Raw genomic sequence first — 22,956 nt, 5'->3', positions numbered from 1 at the left:
CTCTCAAAAAGAAAAAAAATGAAGTAATAATTTCATTCTTACTTTCATATAATTTCACATTCTGAGAAACTGTATAGAGAGAGGATTTTATTTTTAATTCACATTCTTTTATTTATTTTTTCTCCCTTCTAATGAGATTGATCCTCTTAATTTTATATATTTTTCATTCTTAATTTGATGTATAATCTGAATTTTCTTTTCAAGAAACAACGTGGAGTGGTAAGGATCATTTATGGCTAAATAAAGATTATTTTTATTTTTTTTAGTATTTTCTCCTTAGTCCTCTTGTCCCCAAATTTTTTTATTTATATCATAATAAAAAATAAAAATAAATCAAAACACCCTACAATATGAGAATTCCACATTTATCCAGACCGCTAAGTCCATATACGTCCCACATAAATGAACTACAGATCGGCTTAATGCGACGGGTAATGTGAAATTCCCCATAATATGAGGTGTTAATAATATCTCTATAAATAAAAATGAGTAGAACTAGGGTGCTCTTAAGCTCATCAAAGTTTTGGTGAGCTTAACTCTAAAACTCATAAAATCAATTTCAAATGACGAATCCGAACCGTTGAAACCCGCCTACCTTACATGTGATGCATCTACATATGAAATTTTTAAACATTTGAATTAATTTAGTATAAAGTCAAGCGGTCAAAATTAGAAGGTTAATAAATTAATTTTAGTGCATTCATTTTTTGAACGTTTTTTGACCACTTGACTTTATACTAAATTAATTCGAATGTTTAAAAATTTCACATGTAGATGCATCACACGTAAGGTAGGCGGGTTTCAACGGTTCGGATGCGTCATTTGAAATTAATTTGATGAGTTTTAGAGTTAAGCTCACCAAAACTTTGGTGAGCTTAAGAGCACCCTAGTTCTACTCAATAAAAATTTCGGCTCTTGTCCATCCAGCTACCAGCAAACATATAATTGCTTTCTTGTTGTTTCCCTTAAATAATTTTTTAATGGCACATCTCGTTTAATTTAGGTAGAATTGTCTCTTCACAGATCATCTCTAATTGTAACTGCAGGTTCAAAAGTTGTAATCGTCTAGTCATCTTTATGCTTGAATAATATAGAGATATTACTAACAAAAATAATTAGTATGGAGGCAAACAAAAACTAAGTGCCAAAAAAACATTTGAAGTAGACAAAAAATGTATGGTAGTAGTTTAAAACTTTAAATGCAAGAAGAACAGAGACGATTTTTTCTATAAGAATCAGTCTACGAGTTTTCATATTAAACGTCACAATTTTAATATTTATAAGAATATGATAGTCATACATGAGAAATATTTTTAATAATTTATGAGTCAATTTTGTGTCCATCTGTTAACCAATCTACATAATATAAAAACATATTAATACTTTATGCATTTTGAAATTAAATAAGGATCTATCATCTGCTAGATGCAATTGATTTAATCACCTGACTACTTAATTGAGAGCAGGAGTGGAATCAGACTTTCAGACTATAAAAGTCAAACGTGAATAGAGATCAAATATATTAAAATATTTTACTACGAATAGGAGTCAATTTCACACTATTCATAATATTTTAATTTAAACTTTATTAAAAACAATGTATAAATACAAAAAAAATTGAAAATAAATGTGGGTCAATTGATCCCATTCATTATAGGTGGATTCACCCCCAATTGAGAGCATCCATTCAAGAAAAATAAAATGTTATTACTGGAAAACAAAAAGAAGATGCCAATACTATACTTGCAATAGACTCCATCTCGAAATTCTTATTATTTTTGAACCCTGACAGTATTGCTACTAGAGATTCTTAGTTTTGGCCTTTTTGTTGTTCTTTTCTAATCCACTTTTAATTATGCCCTCCATTTATCTTACTAATACAAATGTACTGGTCCAATTAATAGAAGAGGAAAATTAGAGGAGACATTTTTGATGATGAAGAAAATTGATTTGATAATATGAGATGAGACTTCATGTTCGGTATGAGGGAATAGTTTGATTGTTGACTGTAATGAGCTGAACAACACAGGGAAGATAACAAGATAAATAATGACAATCGAAATTGACATGCAGAAAGGACAAAATTTCACCATTGATGAGCTCTATTATATTTCAATTCTCATTTGATATCATTTCACCATTGATGCAGAAAGAACCGTTTCTTTATTTTTGTCTAGCACAGATGTAAACATATGTTAAAATCAATCAAAGACTATTTTGATTAGATTCGATCGTATCGTGTTGCACAGAGAAGATTTCGACAGTCCTTCGGTTCTCTGCGGACCACCAGCTGAATTTCAAACCGTGTAACAGATCTGTGGATAACCCATGTGGATTTTCTCTACCCTGTTCCACAGTCCAATAAGAAATAGGAATAAAAAGTTTTGAACTCATTTTTATTATTCACGTGAGAAAAATAAAATTTAGTCCGAACGAATTTTATTATTTTTATATGAATAATAACTTTCTTTTTACTGCTGAACAGAGCCTAAAAAGACGTCAGGACCTGTTAGGCTGTTAGGTACTTCAGTACTTGGTCACTGTCTTTGACAAACCACACCAGATATCACATTCCTCTAGTCCACACGAGATCCGGATCTCGATATTGCAATTTCGATCTTCGTCATTGCATCTATGCAGCAGGGCTTAAATAAAGCAGATATTTCCGAATGTCAACTCGCTACACAATTCATGCACTAAATATTCTACAGGAGAACTATTAGGCACCGTCGCGTCAAGCTACCGACACTTGATAGCTGTTATCCTTTAATGTTAATATAATTAAAAAAAACAAGATCTGCCATATATATTTGTGTACATAGCACGAGACGAGCGAGATAGAGAGAGTACAACTATCAGATTTGTCTACTCGCGAGTTTCCTCATTTTCTTTACTTCTCTAGTTCTCTTTGGTCCTTTTAATCACATTATAAAATATTTGCAAGAGGGAAAGGCGGAGGAAGCTCCGCAACAGCAGCAAGAACGAGGCAGTGCTCAAGCTCCTTTTTGCGGCTTGTGAGGATTGTGAGGAAGAAAAGGTAGGGGAATGAGACGAAGAGAGAGAGAGGCGTTTAATTTTATGGCAGCTCAGGAGAGATCGGGCTTGTGATTGGTCGTCGACTCGTTATATCCATTTCTTCTCTCATAGGCTGGTGAGTTGTAGATCTCCTTGTAGTTCGTACTAATAGCTCACTTTAATGGGTTGGGGGTTCCTTGTGCGGCTTGGGATTAGGACTAAATGCAAATCAAATCAAGAATAGTTTTATCTTGGATCTTGGTTTGGTACTGTTCAGGATCAATGCGGACTGGTACTATCTGTTTTAAGCTGATTTACTTTAATTAGGTTTGATTTGTACTCCTTTTCAGTTTTTTTTTGGTGGGTTTTGTGAAGTTGAATCGAGAGACAAAGATCATGTCCTATTTGATTCCTAACGTCTAACCAAATGCCTGAATTAGCTTAATCTGAGTAAGCTAGTTGTTAGATAACGTTTTTGTCTTACAAATTGAATAGTTAGTCCTTGAGTAGGTGTTTGGTTGGTTAACGGTAATCAGGCTTTTCTAACCTAAGGGGATTTTCTTGTCATTTTGTGGAAGTTAGATGCAAAGTTTGGAGAAACACAGAAACAGCTATTCCGCTTTCTATTTTCTGTATGTTTTGTTTTTCAATTGTTTTCCATGCTTAAACTGATATTTCTATTTATAGCCCTCTTAAGTGCTATCTCCCAAAACTGCTGATTTTACCATAGCTATGACTGATGAAACACAATTACTGCCTCTTTACTGTACAGGAATAAGCAAAAATTATGGGGAATTTACCACCAGATAATGAAGAGTTATGCACAGAAGCATTTATTTCATTGGGATTAAGTATGTCAGAGAAAGGCGCTAATGACTTTCCAAGGGTACTGTTACTTCTCTCTTCATTTCTAGACAGAGCTGTGCAGAATAACGAGAAGCTTCTAAACTTGAAGAAGGTCAAAGAATCTCTAACTGTTTTCCATGGCTTAAAAGCCCCAAATCTTGGTATACAACGGTACATGGAGCGGATATACAAGTATTCAAAATGTAGCCCCTCTTGCTTTGTGTTGGGTCTAGTTTACATGGATCGATACCTTCAGCAACCTGGAGTTTATGTAACTACACTTAACGTGCATCGGTTATTGATTACTAGTGTTGTTATTGCCGCAAAATTCATTGATGATGCGTAAGTGTATAATTCTATTTTACATGACTTATTTCAATGTCCTTTTAATTTTTTCTCTTGTTAAAGCTTAAGCTGATATGAGCTTTGTACATCAGATTCTACAACAATGCTTATTATGCGAAGGTAGGAGGGATCAGCACGAGGGAAATGAACCGTCTTGAGCTAAACCTGTTATTTTGTATAGATTTTAGACTTAAAGTTGATGTGACTACATTTGGTAAGTATTGTCTACAGTTAGAGAAGGAAGCCACGATATATCAAGTAGAATGGCCCATTAAGGCATGTGGATTAGTAGAAATTAAACACTTCGAAGATACAAAATGCCATGCAGTAGCTCAAAGGCATGCTGAGGCAGTGGAAGGGTTGTAGCAGTTGCTATGCAGTGTGAGCAATTGATGATTTCCACGGGATTTCTTGACTAGTACAGAGAAAGCGCAAATGATTGGTGTTTCGATTGAATTGGAAATATGTTCGAAATGATAGGTTTAGCAAATAGTCTGCCTATTGGTGTAGTTCTTTTATTAGAATAGCGTCTCTTTGATGTACAAGTGGGTTCTTCCTTTTTCTTGGTCGTTGTATTGTAACTCTCGCGACTATTTATTGGAAATGTAACATTACTTAATATTTCAAAGATAATTGTCAAATGTTGTGGTTGATGTTTCTGTTTAATATTGTGGAGTCGGATAAGAACTAACAGTGAAGGAAAGAAAAATACTGAACTTGCAAAGACAATGAAGTCAGTTTACAAAGAAATATTACGGGACTCTCAAAGAAAATATACTGTGTTGGAACTACAAATCCTGGTTTGCACAGAAATAATCACTCTACACATTAACTAACACCGACAATCACCACAAAGAACTACGGTAATACGTCAATTCACAAACCGAAATATTACAGGACTCTTTAATATTAAATTGTATAAGAACTACAGATCCCAATCGGACCATGGTTAACCTGAATTAGCCACCAGAACAAACAATTAGCCACCGCAATAATCACTCTACATTACACATTAACTAAAAACAAACGAATAGCACTCCAAGATTCTGAAGCTCATAGAACTGACATTCGTCTTTTCGGGTTGTTGCACAAGACCCTCTTGGCTTGTGGAGCAGCTAACCGTGTTGCTCCATTTACATTATCCCGCAAGGGCAGCCCATAGACCCCAGCTCCAGTCAGCGCTCCAGTCAGCACTTGTGGGACCCTCAAAGGTTGGTGCCGCAGCGAATCAACCTGGACTCTCTTCTGCACACTAAAACAATACCTGCTGCTACTTGCTCCCCCCTCAGGTGTACTTCCGTTCCCATTTGCTGGGCTTCGAACCAACCTCACCTGTTGGCGTGACGATGGGGCCACAGTTGGTAACCTAGACCTCCATGCTGACACTGCATTAGGAGGGCTAGGTGCGTACTTGCTGCTCGACATGAAAATGCTTCTGTACTTGCTGTTGCTAGCAGAATACGCTCCGACAAGTGGGGATGCTGGGACAACAGCCACTGACGAACGTCTTTGGCCCCGCAATTGTGAAAGCTGCTGCTCCAGCTGTGAATATTTGCGCTCAGCATTCATGGTCTGTGGGTCGCGCATGGATGGGGGAAATGCAAGTGAGGTGCGTCTTTTGGCTTGGATGTGCCCAGCCAGAGGTGCAGCAACAGAAACACGTCTAGCTTTGTTTGTGGCTCTGTTTTGCGGGTTCAAGCCATAAGAATTGGAGGCAGCCAAGGAAATGTTCTCTTTGTTTTGTGGCAAGCGGACCAAGGTGGTTGCAGTTGGCCTTGATACGCCCATAGGTGGGACCCGGTTAGTGATTCTCCCCAGTGGGGGCCGCTGCTTCTGTGGAGGTCCCAGTGGTGGTTTAGTGAACTGGCACGTTGCGGTGCTGCCCTTTACAACTCTTTTTTCGGCTGCCAGTTGATTCTCCAGCTCCCTCACCTGTCAGAAAGGTTTACTCAGTAAATGAATATTTATACAAAGCAGTAGAAAGGTTTATACTCATTAAATTTGTGTATATACCCGCTGCTGATAATTTCTTGATGATTGCTCCGCCTCTTTAACCTGCAACAAAAATAAAAAAAATATAATTATAATAAAAAGATGCCACAGCTGTAAAGCAGGCCAAATCTACACACAAGCTCAATAGTATTTGTACGTGTTAAAACCTTTTCTTGAAGTGTCTGGAAAACATTTTCCCTTGATGTATATTTCATATTCAGGAGGCGCATGCTCTCATTCAAGCGTGCATTTTCTTTTTCCTCTGCCCTCAGCTTCTCAGTCTGCAAGAATCACCAGTTCAGGTAAATAAATATTACGACCCAAAATTTTTACTTATTAACACTTGGTCTCTCACTTGGTTGTCACATGCCAGTACACAGTTTGATACAAAATGAAGAAATAAAAAATGTGCAAATATGGTGCTGTAAACATTACTATCTGCTTAAGCTTGAAACTTTCAGCTGGATCTGTCTGCTTACGGGCGGGCCCCTGCTCTATCCCACGGACGCGGGTTGCAAAATTCAATGAACAAGTTGTTTCTCCTAGATCAGAGGAGCTCGGGCTTATTTGCACAAACATAAGGGTTTTGCAATCTCCACCTATTTAGAATAAGTATATCCATCACGTCAAAAAATTAAAGGAGACTTAAACAATTGGACTTACAGAATTATGCTGGTGATTTAGTACTTGCATATATAGCCTGGTCATTGCAAGCATAATTGACTTTATGCCTTTGCTTTGTGTTTTCTGAGCTTTATCTAGTCCTATTCTTGCAATTTTGTACTACTATATAACATAAGAGCAAGGCTTGGGTGCTATGGATAGCCCTTCCGTGCTATAGTTTCAAAGACCTATCGTATAAACTTCAAATTTCAATCTAAGTAGCTCAATAAATTGGTTATATAATGAACTTGTAGAATATTTTTGCTATTTTTTATGATTAATGAAATATGGAAAAAATGGCTTAAAAATAAAAGAAAATTGCCAATATTTTAGGCCAATTTTTGCCATCTTTCATAAATCATAAAAAATAGTATTTTTTTTTTCAAAAATAGTAAAAATTGGTATTCTACAAGTTAATTATATAACCAATTTATTGAACTACTTAGAACGAAGTTTGAAGTTTATAGATAGGTTTTTGAGACCGTAGCACAGAAGACCTTATGCTATCCATAGCACCTAAGCCTTACTCATAACATAATGCTATCCATGATAGATATTAATAATGGTAGAAAAATATATTAGTCAGATGTTTACTCACCGAGAGAGCTCTGGAGCAGATGTGTAAGCTTTGAGTTCCTGAAATTTGAACAGAAACAAATCCATCACTAACAAAGCAGATGGATACACACTTAAATGCAAGAAGCTAGCTTTCATAAGATGAGATGAAGAGAGAGAAAATGTGACCTATAAGGTATGTGTGGATTTTTTGAGGCAAGAGCAGAGATGACATCTCCAAGAGCAGAGAGAGACCTGTTGATGAATTGAGACTCCCTGAGCCTCTCCCCTTCAACATCAATTTTGCTGACACGCTCGCTGCCAGCTAGATCGACCAACCACATATGGCTCCTTCTTCTTTGACCACTCATACGATTCTCACTTTTTATTGTAACCCGAACCAAACTGTAACATGATCGAAGACTGAGTGAGAAAAATGTGATTTTGCACCCAATTCTCTCAATGTTCTATAATTTTGTGTTCATCAAATTTATATATTACACAAGGGCTTACCAGTGAGAGCGGCTGCTTAGTTCATTGGCAGCAGTTGATCCAACCGATCTGTTCCTTGCACCTGTTCTAAGAATCTCCCATACCTCATCTGTTGTGCATACTTCTGACTCAACCAAGCCGGGCACCTCATGTGTGCCATCAGCACTTTGCTTTATTTCCAATCTTTAATTGAACAATGCAACAAAAGTATAATTAAAATTCAGTAAAGATACATGTTAGAAAAAGAAAAGAGAAAATCATGGCCCTCATGTTGGGTTGGTTTTTATTGTCAGAAACTGCCTGGAAAGTTGCTGTCAAATGCATGCCATTTACAAGCCAGCTCAACAAGGGGCATTTAATTGTTACAGTTCAGGATCATGTATTGGCAACAAAATCATATTTGTAACTTATCTAGTTTTAAGGGACATTTTGCAAGTTTCAATGATGAATGGTGTAAAAATCAGTAATTCATAAAACTGTAAGTTCCATAGATAAGGCAAGAAATTTTCTCACTTCTTTGTTGCTTGATTGGTGCTTTCAGAAAGCAAGTCCCTTATTTTCTCATTGTATACTTCCAACATACTAACGGAAAATCCATATGCTACATCAGAAGATCGTGTTGCCGAGGTATTGAATAGTACTTCAAGAGCCCTGTAGTTAACACCCCTATTCTCCGGAGTGCCTTCCATCGTGAAGGTTTTTCCAGTACCCGTTTGCCCGTATGCAAAGATGCATACATTGTACCCATCCAGTGCTGACATCACAACTGGCAATGTCTCGGCAAATACTGCCTCTGAAAGATAAAACAGTAAATTTAATTAGATTCAACATATACTAAGAAACAAAGCCCTGAAAATATTAACCCCCCTTTTTACTGACAGAAGTCTACCTTGGGTTACATGTTTCCTAGTGGTATCAGTTCAATGATGCCAAATGATAAAGGTAAACCAAATTAGATAAATGAGACTTACCTTGGTTAGCAGCAGGACCAAAAACATGATCGAACTTAAACTGCTTCTTTGAGGAATCACAAATGATTTGAAGCTCAGTCTCGTGTAATGGGTCAAAATCTATAACATTGGAATAGCCCTTGGAGATTTCATCTGAATTGAGAGGCCTACATCGGCAAAAAACCCTAATGTTTCCCCTCAATTCGATCAGCTCATTGTAGAGGCGCCTTCTTTCTAAGCACTCATTAGTGTACTTCTTCTTCAAAGCCTCATATCTGGGCCCACACTCATTTTTGCATTTGTTAATTTTCATTTTATTTTTCTCCATCAAAATATTGTACTTTGTTCCTATGAAAAAATAAAAAAGAGTCATTTGATGAATACTATATAAACCCAACAGTGGAATTAATGGAGAAAACAGAAATATCAATATACCAAGAAGTTTAATAGATGCTCGAAGGTCAGGAGTGGCAACCCTTTTCAACATTGGAGATTCGACGAAGCAATCATTATCCAGGGCCTAGAATAATAAATAGTAAAGCCATAAGAGAGGAATTGATGAAGAAAATATAAAATGAAATAAATATGAATTCGACTAATGTCTTGAATATTGCACATGTACCAATTTTACATCATATGTTTAGAATATTTAATATTAGCAGCCAATTTTAAAGGCACCTTCTGGTACTGCAGTTTTTCTAGGGTAAAAATGTGAAGGTGCATATAAAAAAAAAAAAAAAATTCTGTCCTTATAGGAGAACAGAAGCTAAATTGTATACCTCGACAAAATAGCCCAAAGTTTCTGGCCTCGGTTCCATTGTACTAGCTGGTTCGGTGTTGTCAGCTAAGAGATACAAATTCAGTATACACAATTAATAAAAGCCATGAAAGGCAACCAAGCAAAAAAAAAAAAAAAAAATCCACAATTGTTTAAATTTCAAATGAACTTTTGGCAAAACATACCTTTTCCAGTTGTACTTTCACCTTCACAGGAATTCTTTCCTTCATCTGTAGTTCCTTCCTCCACTGAGGTGTATTGTGTACTCTTTACAGTTGGAACTGTTAATAACAAACAGTAAGCAAGAAATGTTAAGAAAATTCAATTATAAGGAGGAAAGCAATGCGACAGACAGAAAAGAGGGCTGTTCACTGCTCTAAGATTTGCTGGTTGAAGTGGATCTCTAGAATGAAAAAAGAAAGAAAGAGAAGAACAAAGATTCTAAATAAAATGAAGTGAATATTTCAGAATTTCTTGATCAATTTTTCCAAAGAATTGTTTATTCGTGCAAATTGGCACAGCAGTCTGATAAAAGCTGAAGCCGCCCTCTAGGTTAGGTCACGTTTGCCTTTAAAGTGCATCAGATCTAATCATCTAAACGAAAAAAAGCAAATAGAAAGAGGAAACCCAAATTGAAGAACTGAGCCTCTGAGTTCTTGGATTTAGTTCTAGAAACACAAATCAACTTTTTTCCTTCAAATAGTTCCAGAAGTTTCTACGAAAATTGTAAGATTTGGTGTGATTCAATAAAAAAACACACCAGATCTCGATCAACCTATGGAAAACCGCCGGAATTTAAGAACTTAGTAGGTTTAGAAAACAAACCTGCGCAATCTGGAGAAGTTCCACTTTCTTGCTCCGAATCGAGATCAATAAAAGTTGGCAGCGCAGTAACTACCAAATCTCCTTCAGGCATTGTTACAATTGCAAGATCGGCAAGGATTAAAGGGTGAATACTCAGGAGAAAGTGCGATTGCGATTTGGCGACAAAAAGAATTCTTTAGAGAGAGCGAGAGCAAGAGAGAGAAAAAACTTTCAAACGGTCGAATGGGGAAGTTCGAATAGCTAGTAGAGATCAATACGCCGATTTAATTTTTGAATTACGGCAAATATGACCGTTAATATTGGTTCATCGAATCCACTTCCTCTGAGGTAACAGATAATTTCTGTTTCGATTACGACCGTCCGATAGGAATCCGGACCAATCCAGCTCGAGGTTGAACGCACGAGATCGCTTTTATAGTCGTGCGGTTCTGATTCGTCGGAGCGTGCATTCATTGATTGAGGGCTGAGGCCCTAGCGACCGAATTCGTATCCTCTGAGATATCTCAAACTTTGCGTGACTTTATGTAATATCTCAACCGTTTAACTACGTTCTGCACGAATCTCAAAGCACACATAATACTGACCACCTACATCACCCCCGAATAGGCACCGGACACGTCGGTCACGCAAAAGTTGAGATATTGAGATATCTCAGAGGATACGCACTCCCTAGCGACCAGATCCGTTTCCTGGTTTCCATTTTTGTCCTTTTTCTTTAAATACCTTGTCAAACATGAGCTGGCCCATGGGCCCAGAAAGTTAGAAGCTAAAGCAATCTCATGTTTTGAGAGATTCATAACCTCCAGTCCCAAAAACAATGGAGATATCCGTTGCTTTTTTTTATTTTTATTTTTTTTTATAACCGAATGGGTCGTAGGAGTAAGGAGAGGAACTAGATTTGCAATTCTCGACTTTATGAACTTATTAGAGCAAACTGTTCATGGTTTTTAATTCTATTGGATTACTGATTTTTACTAGGTGATGTTCGAATTTAATTTTCAATGGATCAATTTCATATTGTATTACTACATAATATTTCATAAAGCTAATATACACTTAAGTGTACCAAGTGAACCCTACACTTAACCCTAGGACCGTACGATTAGCTTTGAGATTCGTGCTACCACGACTTTTAAAGAATCTACACGACTTTTATAGAAATCTTGTATTACTACATAATGTTTCATGATTTCTTATACACGAGGCAATTGTATTGAGTTGCAATTTATTGATTTAAATGCGCACATCACATTAAAAAAAGGAAAGAAAAAGATAACGTGCTCACTAGATATGCAAAATCCATGACATAAACAATAAGAATTCAAAAAGATTATAATGGTCATTTTCTAGTTTTTACTTCTTCTTTTATATTATAATAGATATACATTTGTAGTATTTCAATTGTTAAGTTAGCTGAATACAACTAAAATAAATTGGAAAAATGCTTAATGCTCAATTTCACAATCCTCTATTCTCTCACTATTTCTGCTATAGCGGAATTAACAAGCTCTGATTGAAATTGAAGTAACCTGTTGTCGCTGTTATTCGTAATTAGCTGAATTAATAGTTTCGGATTCTCAGACACATGAAAGTAGAGTTTTGGAGTAAAAAATGAAAGTACTATTGCACTTGAGAGTATGAGAGTTTTCATTTGTGTGGATTCTGATCAAATGGTTCGGATCTAAACAAAACTATTTTGTTACCTTAAGTGATATGAATCCTAAAAATACGACCACAGAAAATCCAAGACCGTATAGTTTTCTACCGGTTCAATTCAATCTTTCGCGAAAGTGAAAAAAAATATATATTTCATCTCTCATTGGTTTTAAAAATTAAGGCAACAACATATACTTAATTTAAAACAATTTATAAAACTACTTCTAAACTTCAATTTCTCAATTGCCCATGTTCTATTAATTTTTCTAACAATATATGACTATATTTCAAACTAAATAAAAATGAGAAATTTGTAAAGGCCAATGCGATATACGCCGTTGTAGCCACTGGAAAAAAATAAATAAATAAAGACATAGTTGAAAATTCCGGATTTATACATTTGAATCCGACTGACTAATTGTCATCCATCATCAATCATTTAAATATTCTCAAATTAACTGTCGCGGCTTTAAAAGTGTTTGTATACCTCTTTTTAGAATCCTGTAAACCTCATACTAATCTTTTTACTGTTTTAATAATCTTTTTAGTATATTAAGATGCTTTTCGATGATAAAACAATGATAATAAATACGTTTTTTGTACTAGTGTATTAGTAAATTTCTAATTAACACATAGCATTCATCTTATATCTAATTGATAAGTTAACTGTGCTAATTTTCTCAACCGTAAATTATAACTTTCTGTGTTAATGAAATCTTTTTATTTAATTAATTATGTTCTACGTCTCTTGACCTTCTCTTTTAAAATTAATAAAAGTTCCACTTCTCGGTACCTACGAACGACAAGAACAGTGAATAGCGAAAACAAAAAAACAAAAAAAACGCCACACATAAAGAAATAATGATAAATTTGTATATTTAGTCAAATTAAATGATCAAATTATGTAAATAAAAAATGTGTATATTTAATCAAAATAATTTATATTCAATGGAAGGTTGTGATCTACAGTTAAAAAATATAATATTGTTTAATCTTATTAATTAAATGAAAGATGAATGTCATGTATCAATTAGAGATTGACTAAAACCAATAATGATTAGGATTTTTCTACCCACATATGTGGGTAGCAGATTCGATTCCATTGTGAAGACCAAAAAAAATAATCATATACATAATTCACAAAAATAAAGAGAATTTTATTTATTTCTGTCTTTTCTCCTGAAGGGGAGATATTGGTGAAATTGCATAAAAATCACTACAGTGACTACACTATTTGGAGGCAGTCCGATGCAATCTATTAAAAGCGGCAGCAATTACAGCAGTTACCAAAAATAAACCCGCAACAGGTTTATAAATTTTGCCTGCAAAGAAAGTAAATATAAATTAATTAATTCTAATTACATAGAATAAGTGCGATGACCAATTATTACTGGTGCATGAAAAATATATGTAAATTGTAGATCACAGTTCGTAATGTTTTTCTCATCAATATTATTTTATTAATTAATTAGGCTACGTTGATTAGCTTGGACTTATATGAAAACATAATTAAAATCAAAGAGATCAAAAAGATAGCTTGAGGATGTTGTATGTACGTACAATCTTCACAATCTGTCTTCTTATCGTTCATCTTAAAATTGCATTTAGGTATTTTGTTTTCTCCGGTTGTCTTGAGAATATGCACTATTCGATAGGTTTTCATCAATCGTCTGGGGGCCATCTTAAAAATTAAAAATTAAAAAAAATCATTATCGAATCACGCATGCACACACACATATATAGAGTAAGGCTACCATACATTGCAATGCATAGCTGGGGCTCTGAAATATGTGTGTGTATTCAAGTTAGGTTCCTCTCTGAAATATAACGGAGACAAGATTAAAAATTTCAAAATAGAAACAAATCAGTTTTGCTGGGGCTGGTTTTGTTTGCTTTTGCTCTTTCTAAATTTAAAAAAAAAATATATTGACATAGCTGTCAATTTCTCTTTCAAAATTTTCAATTGAACCATACCTAGCTATCTGGATATAGAGAGCCAACAGATGCCTAATTAATAGAAGTAAGAACCCAAGAAAAACTTGTTCGCCTTATTGAATCATATTCAAAACGATATAAATCTAGAATATGAAAAAAAAATGATTTTTTTTTTACCTGATGTACCGGAGAAGATAAAAGATTTAGGTCTCTGTAAATAAAGTTAAGGTTAATTTGGCAATTCGAACGGCTGTTGAAGTAATATATAACTTTCTTAAGAGAATGGGTCACTATTTATAGATTATAGTATCTAGCATTATTGAATTTCAATTTATAGATACGACTATTCGAAGCTTTGTTTTTTACCTGTTGTTGGGTCACTGTTTATATTTATAGATTATAGTATCTAAAATTGTTGAAATCTCAATTTATTTTCGGTTTCAGTGGTGTATTACTTATGATTAAATCTACATATAGCAAATTAATCAAGAAAACTATATAAAGGAATAATAAAAAGAATAAAAAAATAACAAAGATGGTCAGAATCTATCACGCATTTTCTGAAAGTTCACATGGTAGCATGAGTAATAGGAATAGGATTCGTATCCAAACTTTTGCAAAATCAGATATTCAGATATAAATAATTTACAGATACTTGGCGGTACCCAACAGCTGCCATGGAGGCAGAGGAAGCGGGTGAAGGCATTACAAATAGGTTCAGATCGCTTAGAGATGCGGCAACAGCAAATGCACCATACACGCAAGACATTACTTTCACAGAAACAGTGGATGAAATGTACTGGCTTTGGACTAATAATAGGCTCTATTCAGCGAATTCCTTATATGTGATCATGATCACGGGCGGCAAAGAACAGTGGCCATATGCTACATTTGGAGGCTTAAGATTCCACCAACAGTGAGGATATTTGCATATCTCTGGCTTAAGGGCAAACTGCTCACACATGACAGGATGCATGAAAGGGGAATAACAAGTGAACTAAGCTGTGCAACTTGTGCAAACTGCACGTTTGAGACGGCAATGCATCTGTTTTTCCAGTGCTCTTATGCATCAGCATTTTGGTCCAGGGTCAATATGGTAATTGGACACAGAATTATGCTTGAAGGCAACTCAGTTCAGCTAACCTTTGATAGGTCGTGGAGGAACTGTAGAGGAATATTATAGAGACAAACATGGAACACATTCTTCATTGCAGCATGCTGGTTTTTATGGAAGGAGAGGAACAGCATGATTTTCAACAGAAAGCTGAGAGACCCAAAATGGGTTGCTGATAGAGCAGTACAAGAGGGGCGATTATGGATGGCACACTGCTAAGGATTTTGCTGATGTTTTGTAATTATAGTAGTAATTTCTTGAGGATGTAATTGTAAGTTTGTAACTGTAGTACAATGCCACCTGATAGCCTCTATCAGGATCTCAAAAAAAAAAAAAAAAACAATACAAGGGATGTGCATTGAACAGACCGAGGATAAACCAACTTACTATTTCAACAATTGATATGACAATTGGACATGTACACATACATAAGAAAAAGCATAACAAACTTAGGTAACACACGTATCACATGAAAAGTTGCAAAAAATTTCAATTTCTAATTGTGAAAAAATTATTTTAACACGTACAATCAACTACAAAATATAGTACGCAACTACACATGCATGCAAGCAAACAATGCGACTGCCACCTGAAGGCCCTGCTCAGGTTATCTTGTGGTTAAAAAACAAGATCCTGATGAAGTGCAATATTTGCCCTTCCCCCCAAAACAAAACTATGACATCCAAGTATACCTCCATTGAGAATGGAGTACCGTGTACCCATAGAATGGTACAAGAAAAAACAAAAGCCTATTCCTATTATTAACAAAAATGACCCAAACGGAAAAAAAATCTCTAAAAATCCAAACTCAACAGAAAGGGTTCTTCTTGGGGCTGCTCTCCTCTAGATTGGTGGCAATCTTGATGTCCTGGAAATAAAATTTATATTAATACCATCTTTTTTAACAACATTAAATATGCATAAAGCATTTAATTAATACCTTTCTCTCTATCGTACCGACTGTTGCTGGGTCAATATTAGGTTGAATTCCCCCCTTTCTAGTTGCTATGACCCCAAATTCATATCTGATCTCAGAATCTCCGGGTTCTATAAACATACATAACCAAATTTAAAAAACCAGGTTCTATAAGCATACTTCTACCAACTTCTCAACAGCAAGATAGAGTGTACTAGACACTGGAAAAATCAAAGAATTTCAGAGTCTCGGCCTACCAGGGCATGAAGGACCAGCCAACTATATCATGCAATGAACACAGAGTCTGGAAGATTGAGGTGCCTCCAAAAATGAAAGTTTTTGCTTGGCTGGTATTTTTCAATAAAATACTAACTGGGGAAAATCTTGCTAAAAGGGGACCCCGTGGAATTTACCAAGTATATTCTTCTTATGTAGAGATGCTTGTGAAAACATTAAACATATGTTTTCTGAGTGTGCTTTTACTCTGGAAGTCTATGACAAAATTTCTAGTCACTTCAAGATGCCAGAAAAAAATTAAAAAAAAAAAGAACATTGCAAGAAATTCAAGCTCAAAACTGGATTGTTAGAAAAGGAGGAGGAAGTAAGATGGAAGACATAATACTAATTGCAATGTTTATTTGCTTGAGGGAGAGATGTACAAGAATACTCAAGGAAGAGGTCAAGTCAACAGAACATATGAAACGAAACAGGAAGTGATAGATCAAATGAGTTGCTGAGTTAATAACAAGGATAAGATCACCTATGAATTCAAGGATGGTTAATCAGAAGAATTTTAATTGTTGATTTGTATTTCGAAATTTTAAACTATCAGCATCTTGAAAAAAACCAGGTTCTATAAACATACCCAATCTCAGAATCTCGCTGCACCATATTTGACTGTAAAGGAAGTTTGGGAAAATACCTGAAAAGACCGGAAATCGCATTTCTATGGCCTCCGATTTCTTGTCATCCTTCTTTTCCGTCGACTCGTCGAACAGTGTGAGCACAACACCATGGACAAACTGTCCGATTTCGATTGTTGCCGCTGTAATACATGTTACGGCTGCAAAAGGGATGCTATTAAAAGTAGGAAATTTAATCGAAACACTAAATTAAATAATTTTCCTAACCGAAGGTATTTTCCAGAATACGCCTCCCGTTCGTCATTGTTGAGTCGAATTACTCTTCCAAGAATTATTCTTTCGTAAGAAAAGAAAAGAGGAAGAAATAAAGAGGGGGGGAGAGAAATCAGAAATGGCGCAGAGGCTAGAGCCGAAGAGAGTATTAATTTAACTCAAATTTTTGAGTTAGGATCTGGACCGTCCACGTTGTTCAATAAACGGATCGGATATTATCCGATTTCATTAGGATTTGAATATGGAAAATTAGATAAATTATTTAATTTGTATTTACAAATATCCATATATAGTTGCAAAATTATAAGGGACAAGAATACGGTTTCATTTCTAATTAATTATAATAATTTGTATCAGCACGTTTATACTCCTAAACCACAATAAAAATATTCTGTGTTCTTAAAATAATTTATTAAACTGCATATATATACCTACGAACGACAAGAACAGTGAATAGCGAAAACAAAAAAACGCCAATAATGATAAATTTGTATATTTAGTCAAATTAAATGATCAAATTATGTAAATAAAAAATGTGTATATTTAATCAAAATAATTTATATTCAATGGAAGGTTGTGATCTACAGTTAAAAAATATAATATTGTTTAATCTTATTAATTAAATGAAAGATGAATGTCATGTATCAATTAGAGATTGACTAAAACCAATAATGATTAGGATTTTTCTACCCACATATGTGGGTAGCAGATTCGATTCCATTGTGAAGACCAAAAAAAATAATCATATACATAATTCACAAAAATAAAGAGAATTTTATTTATTTCTGTCTTTTCTCCTGAAGGGGAGATATTGGTGAAATTGCATAAAAATCACTACAGTGACTACACTATTTGGAGGCAGTCCGATGCAATCTATTAAAAGCGGCAGCAATTACAGCAGTTACCAAAAATAAACCCGCAACAGGTTTATAAATTTTGCCTGCAAAGAAAGTAAATATAAATTAATTAATTCTAATTACATAGAATAAGTGCGATGACCAATTATTACTGGTGCATGAAAAATATATGTAAATTGTAGATCACAGTTCGTAATGTTTTTCTCATCAATATTATTTTATTAATTAATTAGGCTACGTTGATTAGCTTGGACTTATATGAAAACATAATTAAAATCAAAGAGATCAAAAAGATAGCTTGAGGATGTTGTATGTACGTACAATCTTCACAATCTGTCTTCTTATCGTTCATCTTAAAATTGTATTTAGGTATTTTGTTTTCTCCGGTTGTCTTGAGAATATGCACTATTCGATAGGTTTTCATCAATCGTCTGGGGGCCATCTTAAAAATAAAAAATAAAAATAAAATCATTATCGAATCACGCATGCACACACACATATATGGAGTAAGGCTACCATACATTGCAATGCATAGCTAGGGCTCTGAAATATGTGTGTGTATTCAAGTTAGATTCTTCTCTGAAATATGACGGAGACAAGATTAAAAATTTCAAAATAGAAACAAATCAGTTTTGCTGGGGCTGGTTTTGTTTGCTTTTGCTCTTTCTAAATTTTTAAAAAAAATATATTGACATAACTGTCAATTTCTCTTTCAAAATTTTCAATTGAACCATACCTAGCTATCTGGATATAGAGAGCCAACAGATGCCTAATTAATAGAAGTAAGAACCCAAGAAAAACTTGTTCGCCGTATTGAATCATATTCAAAACGATATAAATCTAGAATATGAAAAAAAAAACGATTTTTTTTTTTACCTGATGTACCGGAGAAGATAAAAGATTTAGGTCTCTGTAAATAAAGTTAAGGTTAATTTGGCAATTCGAACGGCTGTTGAAGTAATATATAACTTTCTTCAGAGAATGGGTCACTATTTATAGATTATAGTATCTAGCATTATTGAATTTCAATTTATAGATACGACTATTCGAAGATTTGTTTTTTACCTGTTGTTGGGTCACTGTTTATATTTATAGATTATAGTATCTAAAATTGTTGAAATCTCAATTTATTTTCGGTTTCAGTGGTGTATTACTTATGATTAAATCTACATATAGCAAATTAATCAAGAAAACTATATAAAGGAATAATAAAAAAAATAACAAAGATGGTCAGAATCTATCACGCATTTTCTGAAGTAATAGGAATAGGATTCGTATCCAAACTTTTGCAGAATCAGATATTCAGATATAAATAATTTACGGATATTTACACACATATACGAATATTATATTTGCAGATAAAGGCATGATTTCGGTTTCAGAAGCGAATATATATGGATACGAATACAGCAAATATTAGTAGTCGTTCTTTTTTTTGTATTTTGAATATTTGTTTGTGCATATTCGTATAATACGTGAATTATCTGCATGTGTAAACTTTTATCTGTTTGTTTTAGAATCATATACAGTTAGAGAGGAAGAAAAATTTGATTGTATTTGTTGATTAAAAGTATAGTTATGTAGGATAAGATATGATCAATTGTGTTGGTGCGAGGAAGACAATTGCATACTTATAAGAGCATCTACATCCCTGAAATTATTAGAGTTTCTAATTTGACGTGACAGTTTCTAATTCAGTTTCAGGGATGTGGGAGAGTTTCTTATTTAGAAACTATGCAGGAAAGTTTTTTTATTAAGAAACTGTTTATAAACTCTATGTTGGCCAAATGATTGGTTCAAATTGTTTCTCCTTTTTAATTTGTTGCTGACGTGGCTTAATAAAAACTCTAAAATGAGTTTTAGGGATGTGAGAGTTAGAAACTTTAAAGACCATAATTTCTAAAAAGTAGTTAGCAGTTATTTAGAAATCCTTTTGAGTTTTAGGGATGTAGATGCTCTAACATTCTGAATTATTAGCCCAAAAGCTTATTGTAAGATCGAAAAAACCTTTGAAATTGCATAAGCAAGTACTCTGAGCACCTATGGGTAGTTACAGTACCGTATGCGGACTTGCTCTGTGGGACAATCTATGCTACACACAACAATGACAGTGCCGTATGCGGAGTAAGGGCTTCTTTAATTTGAAGAAGTTTTAAGTCGTCAGTGGTCTATTTGTAAATTTTCAGGGACTGCGCTGTTAATTTTTAATTATCATAGGGTTTTATATGCAAAATGGGCTTTGAGATTGGGATATTAGACTTTGAGATGTGCACTTGCCATTGGATCACGACCGTTCGAGAGAACTAGATTTGCAATTCTTGACTATTTTTTGGCCATTGCAATTCTTGGCCATTGGATCCCGAAAACAATGGAGAGATCCGTTGCTTTTATTTATAACCGAATGGGTCGTCGGAGAGAACTAGATTTGCAATTCTTGACTATTTTTTGAACTTATTAGAGCAAACTGTTCATGATTTTTAATTCTATATTGGATTATTGATTTTTACTAGTTGATGTTCGAATTTAAATTTTCAATGGATCAATTTCATATTGTATTACTACATAATATTTCATGATTTCATCTACACGAAGCAATTGTATTGAGTTGCAATTTATTGATTTAAATGCGCACATCACATTAAAAAAAGAAAAGAAAAAGATAACGTGCTCACACAGTAGATATGCAAAATCCATGAAATAAACAATAAGAATTCAAAAAGATTATAATGGTCATTTTCTAGTTTTTACTTCTTTGTTTATATTATAATAGATATACATTTGTAGTATTTCAATTGTTAAGTTAGCTGAATACAATTAAAATAAATTGGAAAAATGCTTAATGCTCAATTTCACAATCCTCTATTCTCTCACTATTTCTGCTATAGCGGAATTAACAAGCTCTGATTGAAATTGAGGTAACCTGTTGTCGCTGTTATTCATAATTAGCTGAATTAATAGTTTCGGATTCTCAGACACATAAAAGTAGAGTTTTGGAGTAAAAAATGAAAGTACTATTGCACTTGAGAGTATGAGAGTTTTAATTTGTGTGGATTCTGATCAAATGGTTCGGATCTAAACAAAACTATTTTGTTACCTTAGGTGATATGAATCCTAAAAATACGACCACAGAAAATCCAAGACCGTATAGTTTTCTACCGGTTCAATTCAATCTTTCACGAAAGTGAAAAAAAAAATATTTCATCTCTCATTGGTTTTAAAAATTAAGGCAACAACATATACTTAATTTAAAACAATTTATAAAACTACTTCTAAACTTCAATTTCTCAATTGCCCATGTTCTATTAATTTTTCTAACAATATATGACTATATTTCAAACTAAATAAAAATGAGAAATTTGTAAAGGCCAATGCGATATACGCCGTTGTAGCCACTGGAAAAAAAATAAATAAATAAAGACATAGTTGAAAATTCCGGATTTATATATTTGAATCCGACTGACTAATTGTCATTCATCATCAATCATTTAAATATTCTCAAATTAACTGTCGCGGCTTTAAAAGTGTTTGTATACCTCTTTTTAGAATCCTGTAAACCTCATACTAAACGTTGTAAAACGATTCACCGAATGCTGTAAAAAAAATCATTACTAACTCCAAAACTTATTGAATAAACTTTAAACGACAAATCCAAATCATTCAACCGATCTACTTCATTGATTGTGTTCACATGCAAAATTTATAATTTTTCGAATTTATTTAGTATCAACTTAAGTGCTAAAATACGAGAGTTTTTAAGGTACTATTAATGCATTTATTTTTTCAATATTTGACTGCTTAACTTGATACTAAAATAACTTGAAAAAAAAAATATAAATTTTACATGTAAACACATCACTCATAAAATAAATCAGTTTGAACGGTTTGAATTCGTCATTTAAAATCTAGTCAATAAATTTTGAAGTTGGTGTTATATGACACCAATGTTATACTAGCCGGACTCCATATGAAATTTATGTTAAACAATTCAGATCTACAGTTTGAAGTTTATAAACTGATATATGAGTTCATACCACTGAATATTACCACTGGCTCAATGCATATTACGGTGGCCTCACTCATGTTATAATCCAATTCAATATAAAAATTATGTCTCATGGTAAAAGTTTTGTAAATATAAAAGTTATGATTCATAGACCATAAATAATCTATTGAGATATTATAATACAATTCAATATAAATTAATGTCTCGTGCTGATATTTTCTTTTGCTTATTGCGGTTTCACATACGTTTGCTAATTGTGAGTCCTAGGCATGTATATCATCTGCTCTGTAATATCTCTGTAATTTGTATCTCATCTGTTTTTTTAATATCGCTGAAATATGATAATGTACAAACTTTCAGTAGTTCAATACAATAGGAGAGCACAGTGAATATCGTTCTTCATCGGTAATCAACGGAAAAGGAGGAGCGTCGATTTTTTTCCTCGATTTCTCATATCAGAAAATATCAAAAAATGTGAATTAAAAAGATAAAAATATATTACTGAGGATAATTTTATCTCTCTAATAACGGATTCCACAAACAAAATAGTTTTAACTTAGACTAATGAAATCTTAAATCAACTACCTATTGGAATACAAAAAGAATTGTTATTGAGAGGATTTTCTTCGAATTATATCAATTTTTTTATATTTTTATAAAGTTATTTGTACTTGTTTAATCTTTCTTCCAATTTACATTGGAAAAATAATATTATTAATAATATTATTTTAACAAAAAAATGTCTTTCACATACAAAAAGTAAATAAATAAAAGATTCCTTTCAATGACAGTTCCAAATATACGTACTTTATATTTTTTTAATACAAATACAAATTTTCTTTCTTTGAAAAAGAAGCTGAAGAATTAGTTTTGGATCA

At 33.7% G+C, this 22,956-nt stretch overlaps 2 protein-coding genes across 3 annotated transcripts; one reads left to right on the top strand and one right to left on the bottom strand.

The window, feature by feature from the left end:
* The first annotated feature begins 3,802 nt into the window (after window positions 1–3,802).
* On the top strand, window positions 3,803–4,839 carry LOC144573380 (cyclin-P3-1-like). 2 transcript variants are annotated; one of them, XR_013517947.1, is made up of 3 exons: window positions 3,803–4,203; window positions 4,299–4,712; window positions 4,753–4,839. XR_013517947.1 is itself a non-coding variant. In XM_078323159.1 (2 exons), the coding sequence occupies exons 1-2, from the start codon at window positions 3,803–3,805 to the stop codon at window positions 4,570–4,572; spliced, it is 675 nt and encodes a 224-aa protein (XP_078179285.1). In that variant the 3' UTR covers window positions 4,573–4,839. The 2 variants fall into 2 exon arrangements, 1 of the variants encoding a protein (XP_078179285.1); XM_078323159.1 differs by having other exon boundaries at window positions 4,299–4,839.
* A 211-nt stretch (window positions 4,840–5,050) lies between these two features.
* On the bottom strand, window positions 5,051–10,721 carry LOC144573133 (kinesin-like protein KIN-14J). The gene is made up of 13 exons (XM_078322827.1): window positions 10,462–10,721; window positions 9,822–9,917; window positions 9,638–9,702; window positions 9,294–9,378; window positions 8,880–9,206; window positions 8,422–8,701; window positions 7,930–8,091; window positions 7,606–7,821; window positions 7,460–7,497; window positions 6,634–6,797; window positions 6,366–6,479; window positions 6,220–6,261; window positions 5,051–6,138 (listed from the first exon to the last, which is right to left on the bottom strand). Exons 1-13 carry the CDS (start codon window positions 10,550–10,552, stop codon window positions 5,260–5,262), a joined length of 2,559 nt encoding a protein of 852 aa, XP_078178953.1. The 5' UTR covers window positions 10,553–10,721; the 3' UTR covers window positions 5,051–5,259.
* Window positions 10,722–22,956: the final 12,235 nt, after the last annotated feature.

The sequence above is a fragment of the Carex rostrata genome, chromosome 21, assembly GCF_964058835.1.
Source record: "Carex rostrata chromosome 21, lpCarRost1.2, whole genome shotgun sequence".
Classification (NCBI taxonomy): domain Eukaryota; kingdom Viridiplantae; phylum Streptophyta; class Magnoliopsida; order Poales; family Cyperaceae; genus Carex; species Carex rostrata.
This window is presented reverse-complemented; position numbering and strand designations above follow the sequence as displayed.